This window comes from Bactrocera dorsalis, chromosome 2 (genome assembly GCF_023373825.1).
Source record: "Bactrocera dorsalis isolate Fly_Bdor chromosome 2, ASM2337382v1, whole genome shotgun sequence".
Taxonomy (NCBI): Eukaryota; Metazoa; Arthropoda; class Insecta; order Diptera; family Tephritidae; genus Bactrocera; species Bactrocera dorsalis.
In genome coordinates, this window is record NC_064304.1 from 74,896,423 (window position 1) to 74,910,516 (window position 14,094).

At 36.6% G+C, this 14,094-nt stretch overlaps 2 protein-coding genes and 1 long non-coding RNA gene across 14 annotated transcripts in view; all 3 read right to left on the bottom strand.

Moving 5' to 3' along the window:
* Window positions 1-609: 609 nt before the first annotated feature.
* LOC125776775 (uncharacterized) lies at window positions 610-1,430 on the bottom strand. The gene is made up of 2 exons (XR_007421916.1): window positions 862-1,430; window positions 610-805 (listed from the first exon to the last, which is right to left on the bottom strand). It is a non-coding gene; the product is annotated as an uncharacterized LOC125776775 (long non-coding RNA).
* Window positions 1,431-7,735: 6,305 nt separating this feature from the next.
* On the bottom strand, window positions 7,736-10,537 carry LOC125776653 (putative nuclease HARBI1). Its single transcript, XM_049450123.1, has 3 exons — window positions 9,399-10,537; window positions 8,945-9,337; window positions 7,736-8,888 (listed from the first exon to the last, which is right to left on the bottom strand). The coding sequence occupies exons 1-3, from the start codon at window positions 9,630-9,632 to the stop codon at window positions 8,340-8,342; spliced, it is 1,176 nt and encodes a 391-aa protein (XP_049306080.1). The 5' UTR covers window positions 9,633-10,537; the 3' UTR covers window positions 7,736-8,339.
* Window positions 10,538-10,688: 151 nt separating this feature from the next.
* Window positions 10,689-14,094, bottom strand: part of LOC105228004 (inositol polyphosphate-5-phosphatase A) — a 151,815-nt gene continuing 148,409 nt past the window's right edge. For all 12 annotated transcript variants that reach the window (XM_049449974.1, XM_049449980.1, XM_049449970.1 and 9 more), the window contains one exon: window positions 10,689-12,184. In XM_049449974.1, coding sequence (XP_049305931.1) covers window positions 11,913-12,184 — 272 coding nt within the window. In that variant the 3' untranslated portion in view covers window positions 10,689-11,912. The remainder of the gene's footprint in view (window positions 12,185-14,094) is intronic.

The window sequence follows — 14,094 nt, forward strand, 5'->3', positions numbered from 1 at the left end:
CGGCACGTCTCCGGGTTCGAGGAGGCATGGCCATCGAATTCCTACCACATCGTCTTATGTGCGTTTAAGACGGTAATCACGACAGCAGTGTGACAAATTTGTCAATCTATGACGATCAACGTGAATTTTTTGCACTGTTGTAATTATTACTTAACTCGAACGCACCCCATGTATTTTCTGATTGGACAAGGCCTTGACAGTGGCTTTCTCACAGCACTGGAGAGGTTGGAAAACTTTAAAAGGTCTGAATAGCTCGGAAAGCTTGGAAAGATATCAAACATACGAAAGAAAATTACCCCCCCTATCACGCATTTCGACTTGGATTGAAATTTTCTCCGTTTGGCGACTTTGGTATCATGCGTTCCGTTCCCGTTCAGTTCTACTTCGAAATTTACAATTCTGCCTATCATGCATTTCGATCGTAGCTCCGTTTTGCTAAGTTGCAATTTTGTTGGCGGAGAACTTTTTGTGTTTTTATTTTGCTGAGATAATTTTAATATTTGCGTGATTTTTTTTTAATTTTCTAAAAATGTAAGTAAAACTTGTATTTAAGAGTTGTAAAACACACGATATTTCCAGTTTTAGTGATGTTTTTTGATATGCTTTCAGGTCAAAAACAACAACACCAGAGCAATATGGAAAATTGGCAGATATGATGGAGAGTAAGCTAGATATAGCCAACGGTTTCCACCAGCGTCCTAAGGAAGATGTGCAGGCTTTTTGGAAAGAGGTAGCATCAAATTTCGTTTCTTCCGCAAACGTATCTAGGACATGCGTCCTTATTCAGACGAAAGTTTTTCTGAATCTAAATAAGTAAACAAATTGTAAGAAAAATGTCTACTTTCACGTGCAATTACTTACAGCCCGTCATTCATCTGGAAGGGATCGCACATATCTCGTAATCTTCTCCTTTCAATTCTCACCCCAGCATTCTGAGATGCGCTGCTCTCCTCCTCAACCAGTAATATCGCCGCGGATAAAGATTCCATAGTTACGTTTAATAAAAATAATAACAATATAAAAATTTTACTTTTATCTATTTTCTTTGAACAGCAGTAATTTGTGTATTTTTGCTTTGTTATGTTCCAGTTTCACATATTTCAAAGCAAACAACTGATTTCGAAAGAGTTATAGTTCTTCCTCTTCTTCTTTCAATCCAATCGTAACGCATGATACCTAATTTCGACTCCGGCGGAGCGTAGAGCGGGAACGTAATCGAAATGCATGATAGGGGTGTACATGATACGTGTATCGTATGCGGTGATTGGCATTATGACATACGATAGCAAACGGATGTTAATGTATTTTCAATTCACAATAGTTTTTAAATTCCACATTGCTTTGTATCTTATTTTTAGGTCACAATAGATGTGGAACGTCAAACCTGTTTCAAAATTTTCAATAAACTAACAAAAGCCAATTAAATATTAAAATGAATCCAATTTTGTTTTTTTATTTGAGGTTTAGTAGAAGTGATGGGGATAAAAAAATAGTGCGAAGATAGCTAAGAGATCGTAGCAATAGTGTAGGTATAAAAAAAAAAAATTATGAATCCTCATTAACAAAATTTTCTTTGTAGATGTATCGTTGAACAAAGCATGGAAATCTTAAAAAAACGGTAGAGATTTTTAGGATATGGCAAGAGAGGAAGTTATCATCCCACAAAATTGGAAGATTTGCTAACGTTTGTGTGGCATTACATAACATCTGCATAAAATTTAAAATAAGTTTTGACACTCAAAATTGCGATTCTGATCATACACAAGAAACAGATGCCGGGGTAGCGAACCGTCTCACCGCAATCGACCAAACGATAACAGAGCAAATAAAGTATTCTTTAATATACCTAATTCAAAAATGCATATGTCCTTAACCTTGCAAATAATTTTATTTTTAATGTAAACAAAAACACAAAATTTTTTTCATATAAATATTTTTTTTTAATTTTTAATTTACTTTTATTAATAAAATTTATAAAAAAAACATATAAAATTAAAAAAAATGTGCTCACATTTCCATAAATTTGTCTATTACGATTGGCATTTTTCTTACGAATGACATTTCGAACGAACAGATTCGTTTATTTACTCGTTCACGTATGTCATTATGCCAGTTTATGATAGAAGCATTACGATCACGTATGTCATAATACGAAAAATACGTATGTCGTAATACTTTTACGTGACGAGTGATACGTTCACGGATGTAATGATTCGACCCCTGGCTTGATGACATACGTAAACGAGAGTATAAACGTATCCGTTCGTTCGAAATGTCCATGCAAGACAGGTAGATGTTAGCGAACGTGTAAGCGACTTGTTATTGTTCACTTTTGCATTCGTTAAAATATTTGTTACTTCTGTTCAGAGAGTGGAAAAAAAGTAATACATAGCTATTTGATGTTCAATGGTTACCTCGCTATAACCAATGGCAAATATCCCATACTGTCTTGTTCTAACAGAATACAGTAAAAGATCCTTACAGTAAAAGCTCCTTATTAGCGCTTCCTTTATTCGAGTTTTCACTATTCGCGGTTTAAAAAAATGAGACCCAATTTCTATATTCGCGACTAAAATTTTTTTTATTCGCGGATCGAATAAGTAGATACATAATAATAAAATTATTGCAATAGGTATCCAACCCAATATTCTTGTCAAATGGACTAACAAAAAAGTAAAATAGATCTTATTACAAGTTATTACAAGTTAGCAAGTAATGTTGTTAAATGATATCGCCGAGGACTTTGACACAAGCCGCCTGAGACCCGTCTGGCACACAGCTTCTGGATTATACTATCTGAAAAACATAAATGTATTTTTATAAAACAAATATATATATTAGATATTTATATATCAATACATTATACCTGCCTGGCCACCAGACGATGGTGACGGTACACAATTTGTCATGATTCTACTGGATGAGCGCAAACGAGATTGTAAGATATTTTTTAAACACTTGATTTGTAAAAAAATATTAAAAAATGAAAAATATTTATGTTCAATACAACCTCTATGGGGACCTCGGGATCCATTTCTTCCACGAGGTCATCGAAATTCATACTATGAAAAATCATAAAAAAAGGTGATGAATGAGTGGAACTAAAATAATTTTATTATCCATAGGTATGGAAAAATACTTACATACATATATTTAATATCTAACCTACTTAAAATTACCTCATTTGTTGAAACTTTACCTACAAGTAAGCCTAAATTTGCAGTTTATATAAATAATTACAAAAAATGAATATGTAATTTTAATTTAATTTTTAAAATCCTGCTTCGGAGCAGAAATGCGTATATGTATATTCGAACTATGTTCACTTTTATTCATTATGGAACACTAATATTGTTTTTATTTTAAACCATTTTAGATATTCTGCATACGAACAGATATCTTGGACGAACAAATGAACATTTTCAGTTGTAGAGGAGGTTCTCCAGTTCAAGAATATATGCATATAGTTATACTCGCGGGAATATTCGACATATTTGCGTTAAAGCTGAAAATTGCCACTATTTGAAGAACGTATTTTTCAATTTAAATTTAATTTTACACTTATATTTCATTTTTATGTCCACTAGCAATTCACTAATTCGTGTGAATTTTTTTTAATATTAAACTTATTGTTCAACTATATTTATATGCTCTGTCCGACCATACCCATTTTATTCATTCAATTTAGGTTTTAAATTTTTTACATTTACACCTATATGTACATATGTATATAGTTTTGGTGTCATAAAGAGCTCAACTTCTTCTTGGCTCTTTATGTCAACTCTACAGTTGAAAATGAAAACACTGAGCTTCTTTGCTTAGGTCTAATCTTCGACTGAATTTTTCTTTATTTAAATTTGTTGCTTATATTCTAATTTGAAGTGCGCGCAGGCACTTATAAGTACATGTGTTTATATTCAGCCCTATCACGCAATCCATCGTAGCAAAGCTACGAATACGAATGTCCGCTACGAATACGAACAACTTGCTATCATTGAATTCATGTGAATTCGAAACTTTTGTTGCCAGACTTAATTTTGAATTTTGACATTTCAAAATCAGCTGTGTAGAAGAAAAAATAAAAATTAGGATTAATAAAAGTGGAAACGTTTATATTCAAATTGATTTTACGAACAAAAAATATGTATTCGCTAACGTTTTCATTTATGTTGCTTGAGGAAGAACGTGAGAGAAGTCGGCGTGATATAAAAATTCACTGAAAATCACTGAGGGACAGGAGTAACCCTTTCGATGTGGAACAATGTACAGTTCATAAATCCATAAAAATTCATTGATATATTTTAATAAAATTATTTTTCTAAAACAAGTTTATTAAAAACTATCGCTTAAATAAGGCGGCCTTTACGTATGTCCTCGATGTTCTAGAGAGGAATGCAAGTTCTTCAAGATCGTCATATATATCTTTACTTCACCGATTGTCTTCAGTTTTACGGTTTTTAGCTGAAGGAGGCTATCAGCATACAGTGGGTAAAGACTTCGATATTCCAATGGCTCAGTCAACATTTTGTTGCATCTTAAAAGAAGTATTGGGATTGCTTTAGTCTCATTTGTGCCCTCAGTGGATAAACCTCGATTTAAGTGATGTTGAAAAAAGGGAAGCGAAAAAGGATTATTTTCAGAAATACGGATTTCCAGGCGCGATTTTATGTGTAGACGGGGCACATATTAAAATCGTTGCCCCAACTAAAGATAAATTTCTCTATTATAACCGCAAAGGATACTTTAGTATCAATGCCATGATTGTAAGTTTGGTGACAAATTCGCATTTCAAACATCTTAATCAATGTTTTGCAGATATGTGACAATAAAATGAAAATACGTTATGTCAATGTTCAGTTTCCTGGCAGCAATCATGACTCTCACATATGGAAATTTATTTCTCCGTTAGCACAAACCTGTCGTACAAAAATTCCGCTAAACTTAAAAATTTTCCGTTCCGAGTGAATTGAGTGAACGCAACTCTACGAATTTCGAACTTACTTTCGGAACTGTTCGAATTGCATGATAGCAGTTTCGTAACTTTCCTGAAAAAACACTCTACGATGGATTGCGTACACACATCTGCATGCATGCCAGAAGAATTTGTTTTATCAGCAGAAAATGTGTAGGCAAGCTTCTCTTATTTCAAGAAAGAGTTCAGGTTTCGAAATCTTTCTTGAAGTGGATAATGTTTTATTATTTATTGGGTGCATGCATGTCAATATGTGGCTATATGTGTAGATATAACGCACAAATTCTTCTTCTTCTTTACTGGCGTAGTCACCGCTTACGCGATTATAGCCGAGTCAACAACAACATGCCAGTCGTTACTTCTCTTCGCTACGTGGCGCCAATTGGATATTCCAAGCGAAGCCAGGTCCTTCTCCACTTGGTCCTTCCAACGGAGTGGAGGTCTTCCTCTTCCTCTGCTTCCCGCGGCGGGTACTTTCAGAGCTGGAGTGTTTTCATCCATCCGGACAACATGACCTAGCCAGCGTAGCCGCTGTCTTTTAATTCACTGAACTATGTCAAAGTCATCGTATATCTCATACAGCTCATCGTTCCATTGAATGTGAAATTCGCCGTGGCCAATGCGCAAAGGACCATAAATATTTCGCAGAATCTTTCCTTCGAAAACTCGTTATCTCGACTCATCATCACTCTTTGTCCATGCCTCTCCACCATATAACAGGAATAATGAGTGACTTACTATATAGCATTTTTTTTGGGCGAGTGAAGACTTAACTTCTCAATTGCTTACTCACTCCGGTAGAGCATTTGTTGGCAAGAGTTATTCTGCGTTGGATTTCGAGGCTGATCTTGTTGTTGGTGTTACTACTGGTTCAAGATAGACAAAATTACCTACGACTTCGAAGTTATGACTGTCAACAGTAACGTGGGAGCATAGTCGCGAGTGCGACGACTATTTGTTTGATGACAGGAGATACCTAGTGTTGCCCTCGTTCTCCACCAGGCCCATTTGCTTCGCTTCTTTATCCATTCTGGAAGAAGCAGAACTAACGGCGCGGTTGTTGAGGCCAACCACTCTTATAGAAGATGCCCACTCTTATAGAAGATTGTACTTTCTCTGTTTAGTTTTGCAGCTCGAACTATTTTTTCCAAGAGTAGATTGGAGAAGTCACATGAAAGGGAGTCGCCTTGTCTTAAACATCGTTTGATATCGAACGTCTCGGAGAGGTCCTTCCCGATCCTGACAGAGCTTTTGGCATTGCCCAACGTCAGTTAACACAGCCGTATTAGTTTTGCGGGGATACCGGTTTTGGGTTGAGGCTGATCGACTTCGCCGGGGCCCGAAATATGGTTATCCGTGGTACTAGATTCCAGCACCACAAGAAAATACATCAAGCTTCCTGGCTGTCGCCGGATAGAAAAGCCACCAACCAGATCAATCATAATGTGATAGATGGAAGACACGTCTCCAGTGTTCTAGACGTGCGTACGCTCCGAGGTCCTAACATCGACTCGGACCACTATCTTGTTGCAGCCAAGATTCGCACCCGCCACTGTGTATCAACAATCGCACGTCAAGAAACACAAAGAAAGGTTCGACGTCGAAAGGCTGCATTCACAATAGACAGCCGAACGATTATCTACTCGGGTTGCACTCCTGTTCTCTCGTCAACAACTCGGTATAAGGGAACTGTGGGGCGGCATTTCAAACTCCTTACGTACAGCTGCAACCGAAACCATTGGTTTTCGAGAAGTGCAAAAGAACAGCTGGTACGACGAGGAGTGCCGTGTCGAAGCGGAGAGAAAACAGACTGCCTACCTCGCAACGTTACGATCGACGACAACACGTGCGGGATGGGATAGATACCGAGAGGTGAAGAGGGAAGCGAGATGCATTTGCAGACAGAAGAAGAAAGAGGCCGAAATGCGTGAGTACGAACAGCTTGATAAGCTGGCCGACAGGGGTAATGCTCGAAAATTCTACGAAAAAATGCGGCGGATTACAGAAGGTTTCAAGACCGGAGCATACTATTGTAGAACCCCCAAAAGTGATCTAGTCACCGATGCCCAGAGCATACTTAAATTATGGAGGGAACACTTCTCCAGCATGCTGAATTGCAGTGAACGTACAACGCCAGGAGAAGGCGAACCCTATTCCCCAATTGAAGACGATGGAGCAGACGTTCCATTGCCCGACCAGCAAAGTTCGAATAGCAATTACACGCCTGAAGAACAAAGCGGCGGGGGTCGATGGATTGCCGGCCGAGCTATTCAAACACGGCGGCGAAGAACTGATAAGGAGCATGCATCAGATTCTGGGTTAGTTCGTAAACGCAGTAACTTGGTTGCACTGCATATTTGCAGTGGCAACGTTTTGTCAAAAAAACCTGCGGCAATACTGTTCTTCGTCAAAAGTTTTTTAATGCATGCAGTTTGCAGCACTTCGGCAAATTGTCGCAGCCATTGCAGTAATTTTTTTGAAACTGCGTAGAACCAAAGGCGAAATGGAAGAGTGAGTAAATTGATTTCTAATTCTACATATGTCTTTAATTATTAATATGATTATATGTATAATAATAAGAGGCCTTATTTACATTTAGATCCCACGAATTTCCAGCAAATTATATAAAAATTTTAATACGAACAAGGCTGGACATGGAGTCGGAGTTCCAGGAAGGAAGGAAAAAAAATCATTCCTGTGGGGGAGAATTCTTGAAATAATTAAAGAAAAAGTTCCAGAATTGAATTTATCACGGGATCAGATTTCCCGTAAATTTGTGAATCTCTTCTGCACATATAAAAGAATTAAAAAGCGAAATAGCTTAACAGGGCGTGCTGCAAGTGCTTGGGAGTTTTTTGAAGAATTTGACGATGTGTATGGAACTAGACATTCCATTAGTACGCCTCCTGAGAATTTGTATTCGTCTTTGTCACTGCCAAGTACAAGGGATGCTTCCAATGTGGTGGAAGATATTGGGGTTTCGAATGACTCTCCAGGAACCTCGAACAAAACAACATCGACCAATCTCGGCAGAAGACGTAGGACAACCAGTGCCAATGAGTCTCTGGAATTCCTTAAGGAAGAAGCTAAAAATGAAAAGGAAAGGCACGATCAGATTATAGAGCTTGAACGGGAAAAGATGCAAATAGAGCGCGAGAGAATACAAACCATGGCTAGCCTTAGAGATATGCTTCAAAAGTTTTTAGACAGATAAGATGATAGTATTTAGTCTTAAATATGAATATGGCTGTAAAACAGAGTAATTAGAGTTTTTTTTTTATTTTTACTAACGAATAATATAAGTTGTTAATTAGTACACAAATAAAACACAATGAATTCCACTCATAAGTATTTTACTTATATTTATTTAAGAACAAAACAACGTTGTCAAATTGCGCCTTATAGCAATTCCATCTAAATCGTTATTTTCTTCAGGTGCCAGTGAAGTACTAAGGTGATTTTCATTTTCTTCATTTATGACGTTATTATTTTCTGGTAATTCAACAAGATATTCCGAAGGGTTTCCTCTATTTATAATAAAGTTGTGCAATATTGTACAGGCAAATATTACCATTGATGCTTTTTTGACTGACCTCAAGTTTATATAATTTAGTATTTTAAACTTTTGTTCCAAAATCCCATACGACTGCTCGATAAAAACACGAGTTGAGCTTAAGCAGTAATTAAACTTTCTTTCTTCCGATCTTAAATGCCCATTATCTCTGTAAGGTGTGAGCAGGAATTTTGATAAAGGATAGGCAGAATCTCCTAAAATGACTGCATTTTCAGCAAGTTCCACTTCACCGGAAATAATTCCTTTATAAATAGGGCTAGTTTTCCATACATGAGCATCATGGCAACTGCCTGGACATCCAATAAATACATCCAGAAAGCGAAATTTACTGTCACATATGGCCTAAACATAAGAGTTAGCAGAAATTTTGTGTTGATAAAACTGAAGCTTAAATATACCTGCAAAATAATTGTATGATTTCCTTTTCGGTTGTAGTAACTAATCGCATCATTTTTTGGAAGCGAGATGTTGAAATGCGTCACATCTACACATCCCACAACAAATGGAAAAGGATTGCATCGACTCCTTTCGAAATGTTCCATTACTTGCCTTTGTTTAACAGCAGAAGGCCATATTATTTCATTTTTTAATGAAGAAATCATTTTAATAACATTAAAAAATATTTTATGCGTGGTTCCCTTCGCAACACCAAACCGGTCACTAAGCTCGCGAAACGTGCCGTTGCTGTTACCCAATTTCCACAGCGTTACATAAAGGCACATTTCAAGGGAATGCCCCAACCGGCCGCGCAATGATCTGGTCCAATATGGTTGGATAGAGTTTCGCAATATCTAAAACACAAAGTAGCACATTACATACATATCAAATTCAACAACTAAAAGTTAAGCTTACCATAAAAGTTGATCGCGCCATCCGAAAATGCGATTGAAATACATCCTCTGGATAGTTTTTTATTATATCCAGGTAATTGTTCACTTTTGGTACGGACCTTTTCTTTTTTAAATCACTTTTTAGTAAAAGATTTCTTCTCTTTACTTGTTTAATCCTTTTTTTATTGTAATTCAATAAAATATTCTCACTCTGAGTTTCCTGGTTATCAATAATTGCGTTAATTAAAAATTCCATTTCTCTGGCGTTCGTAAATGCGAAAAAATTCTTCGCAGCACAACCGCAATGGCAAGGCAGTAGAATCAGCTGATTGTGCAGTAGCAACCACAGCCGGCAAGAATGCAGCAGGGTTGCACAAAATTACTGCGTTTACGAACTAACCCTCTTTGTAAAGTATGGTCGGACGAAAGCATGCCCAACGATTGGAATTTAAGTGTGCTATGCCCAATCCATAAAAAGGGAGAGCCCACAATCTGTGTGAAAGATTAAAGCCCACCGTCAACAAACTGATTGGACCTTATCAGTGTGGAAAAAGACCCGTGAAAGGAGAATCGACACACACCACCTCTTCGTCGATTTCAAAGCTGCTTTCAGCCGTTCGATACCAGACGAGGTTTCAGACAAGGCGACTCCCTATCGGGCGACTTCTTCAATCTGCTACTGTAGAAAATAGTTCGACCTGCAGAACTTAATCGAGCAGGTACAATCTTTATTTAGGAACCAGTATTAACACCAACAATGTCAGCCTGGAAATCCAACGCAGGATAACTCTTGCCAATAGGTGCTACTTCGGAGAGAAAGGTTCTGCGAAAGATTTATGGTCATTTGCGCATTGGCCACGGCGAATATCGCAGTCGATGGAACGATGAGATGTGCGAGATATACGACGACATTAACATAGTTCAGCGAATTAAAAAACAGCGGCTACGCTGGTTAGATCACGTTGTCCGGATAGACGAAAAAACTCCAGCTCTGAAAGTATTCGAAGCAGTACCCGCCGGGGGAAGCAGAGGAAGAGGAAGACCTCCACTCCTTTGAAAGGACCAAGTGTAGAAGGACCTGGCTTCGCTTGGGATATCCAATTGGCGCCACGTAGCGAAAAGAAGAAACGACTGGCGCGCTGATGTTAACTCGACTATAATCGCGTAAGCGGTGTCTACGCCAGTAAAAAGGAAGAAGAAATATTTAGGAAAATCGTATACAAAACACGGATTGTTTATAATACCGGATTCAAAATACTTAAACTTCAGAAACTGCAAATTAGATGCAATTTTAAGTATAAAATAAATCATCTGTTATCATCAACATCTAGTAATTTAATTTATTGGTCAAAATAATGATATATATATAAAATATTAATATTTACAGAAAATGCGTATTACGGCCAAGTGAGTGTATTATTTACAGTTTAAATTGGGTATTTTTTTGTTCACATTATTTTGAAAAATTTTAATTGAGGTCTCATTACCCCTTTTGCATTACTATATATTTTATTATACGAGTATTTATATTAGACATATATCCAAGTATTTGAATAAGTGATATTTAATGGTATATAAATAATTTCAAATTAAAGATGCATAAATATACATAAATATACTCTATATGATTCTTGTAACTTCAATTTAAATTTTTTAATTTTTTCGCAGCCAAAGCTGGGGACTGGCGCGCGGTTGTTAACTCGGCAATGGAATATACTTGTACATACGAGGTATGACAACTAGGTAATGAGACTGATTCCATAAAAACCGTATATAACTCTGCCATCCCCGTCAAAGTAGTCCCCTTGGGCAGCTATACAGCGATTCCAGCGCGTTTTCCATACTTCGTAGCATTTCTGGAACGACTGGGATGACCGTAATCGACTCAAAATGGGTTCCTTTGACCACCGATTTTGTTTTAGGAAACAAAAAAAGTCACAGGGTGACATGTCGGACAAATAAGGCGGCTGTTGCAACACGGCAATCACTTTAGAGGCCAAATACTGGGGCACGCTGAGGGCGGTATGACACGGCGCGTTGTCGTGATGAAGCATCCAGTTACGAGCGATGTCTAGGCGCACTCTGTTGACTCGTTTTCGCAATCTTTCGAGTACTTGGCAATAGTAGACTTGATTCACAGTTTTCCCCGGTGGAACGAATTCTTTGTGGACGATTCCACGGGTATCAAAAAAGGTAGACAACCATTGTGAGCATGGGACTAAGAGCACTATCACCATACACTCTTACAATTTTAGCGTACGTTTATGAAGCTGTTTCGCCTAATCTGGCGCAAAATTTTATCGCGACGCGTTGCTCTTGATTTCGTTTTACCATTTTCGTGACGAGCACTACAAACACACGTCTACTTAACTTGACGCCGCAGGCGAACTAAACAAGCTGGAGCGATGGTACATATATCAGTGGAGTGGGGAGGGATGCCAGAAAAAGAGAAAGGGAATTTCAAGGTCACAAGTTTACCGCAGTCTCATTACTAAATTGTCAAACCTCGTATAAAATGAAATATGTGTTTGTTTAATTAAAACAATGTTTCTCTTAATATTGTAAATGCGTGTCCTGCAATGGAATTTATCCAGCTGTGGATTTCTAAATATTCATTCACATTATTAGTAGAAAATCCAGTGTCCAAATTACTTTGATTCGTAATATTCCTAGTTTTGTTGAGTTTTATAAACTGGTATGTTGATTCGCTTTTGTCAGGACATTTCAAAATGGTATGCTCATTTGACCGTAAGTTATTCGATACGTGATGCAGATATTTCCTCACACTTACAGTTGGCTTTACGATACCTGTAAAACAAAAATATAAATAGGATATACGGAATTTAAATAATATAAAATAATATTTAGCTGTTGTATCACATTGCTCAAACATGCCCTGCAAAGTAGGCGAAACGAATAAATGAAGGTATTCATGCAAATCGAATTTAGACATAATTTCAGTAGTAGCCCAATGTTATTGTTACTGTTGTATGCGATTAATTATGCTATATATTTCTTCACCTAACGGTTCTTTATATTACCAAAGGTCCTTATTCAGCTCTTAAGTAAATGCTCAAGAAAAAAAATCACAATTTTTCGGAATATGAATGAAGATTGGGAAGTTCTATACAAAATTTCAAAATGAACTATATTTCATACTAATAATTTTAACTAATTATACGATGAATTTAATGATTCTTTGATTTCAAGAAGCAATTGTTGATTTCATGTTTCTTCGCAAAATATACGCATTTTATTGAAAAAATGTATTAAAAATTAGTACTAGATTTCTTTAGATCGCATATTAGCACAATAAAATTTATTTCCTTGACCATTTCTTAAGCGTTTTTTATGTGAAGTTTTTACATTTCTTGAGAGCTCGATACTAAACTTTAACCATGTCGAGATAGAAATACCATAAATATAATATAATCGCACATTTAGAGAGCACTGTGGAAAGTTTTGATCCCATGTCTTCATTGCTACTTGATTTATATACATACAGTGGTGCTCCAGTATAACGAACGCCGATATAACGAATGTTCAATATAACGAAAGCTGGAAATTGGATGAACTCGATATTACGAATGTATGGCGTTTGTATTTGGTTTTGATTGTATTACAACAAAAAACAATGCAGGTAGTTAAATACCCGTTAGTTCTTGTTATTATTGAGCTATTTTTTTTAAAGAATTCTATTTATTTTTTTATGCACGCTTCATTGCGCGAAATATCAGTTGTGAGTGTAAAGTGGTAAAGTGAGGATATCGCATAAATTATTTAAAAATGCCTTATATTCGGAAACGACTTTGCTTGGGTGACAAATTAAAAATAATTGACGAAAATAAAAAGGGGAAAACCCTGAAAAAAATTTTTTTGGAATGTGGTATTCCAAAATCGAGTATTTCCACAATTTTAAAAAATTGCCGGAAAGTGATAAGAAGTGTTAAAGGTACACATGCTGGCACATTGAGACGACAATCGTTAAAGAAAGGCGAATATCAAACTTCAACACAGATGATTTGGAAGCATGGAACAGTGTAGACAATGTATTTGTAGAAGAGAACCCGAGTGCTGAAAATGAACTAGCTATAGAAATTTTGGAAGGTGATACCGCTGCAGTTGTAGCTGTGCCGCCAATAAAGCATCCTGATGCCATCGACTGCTTTGAGAAGTGTATCAAATGGTCTGAAGAAAACAACGTGGAACAGGGAAAAATATTTTTATTGAAAAGCCTACATCAAAAGGCACAGGATCTCAAAATTTCTCGCCCACAAAAGCAAATTAGCATAACAAATTTCTTTTCAGTTGAATAATGCTCATATTTTTGTTATAAAATTCAACTTTTATTAATTTTATTGTAAGCATTTCCCATTGTATATGTATTTATTTCAACCAATACTTATGAATTCATGAATAAATAGTTATTTTTTAAACATATCAGTACCAATATTAATTTCGTTTTCGATATAACGAATATTTCAGTTTAACGAACGGTCCCAACATTATATCATTCGTTATATTGGAGTACCACTGTATTGAAAAATGAAAGGGGTATTCTCTTGCTCTTGCAAAACACTTGCACGATGCACAAATTGCAGAATTTTCCACTTGGTGCAACGGCACAAGAACAAACACACGCAGAAAATTATTTGCATTGGCTGTAAAATGTGTCAGACCAAACCCCATGTTTATTTTCGTGCAATGACACATCAAAA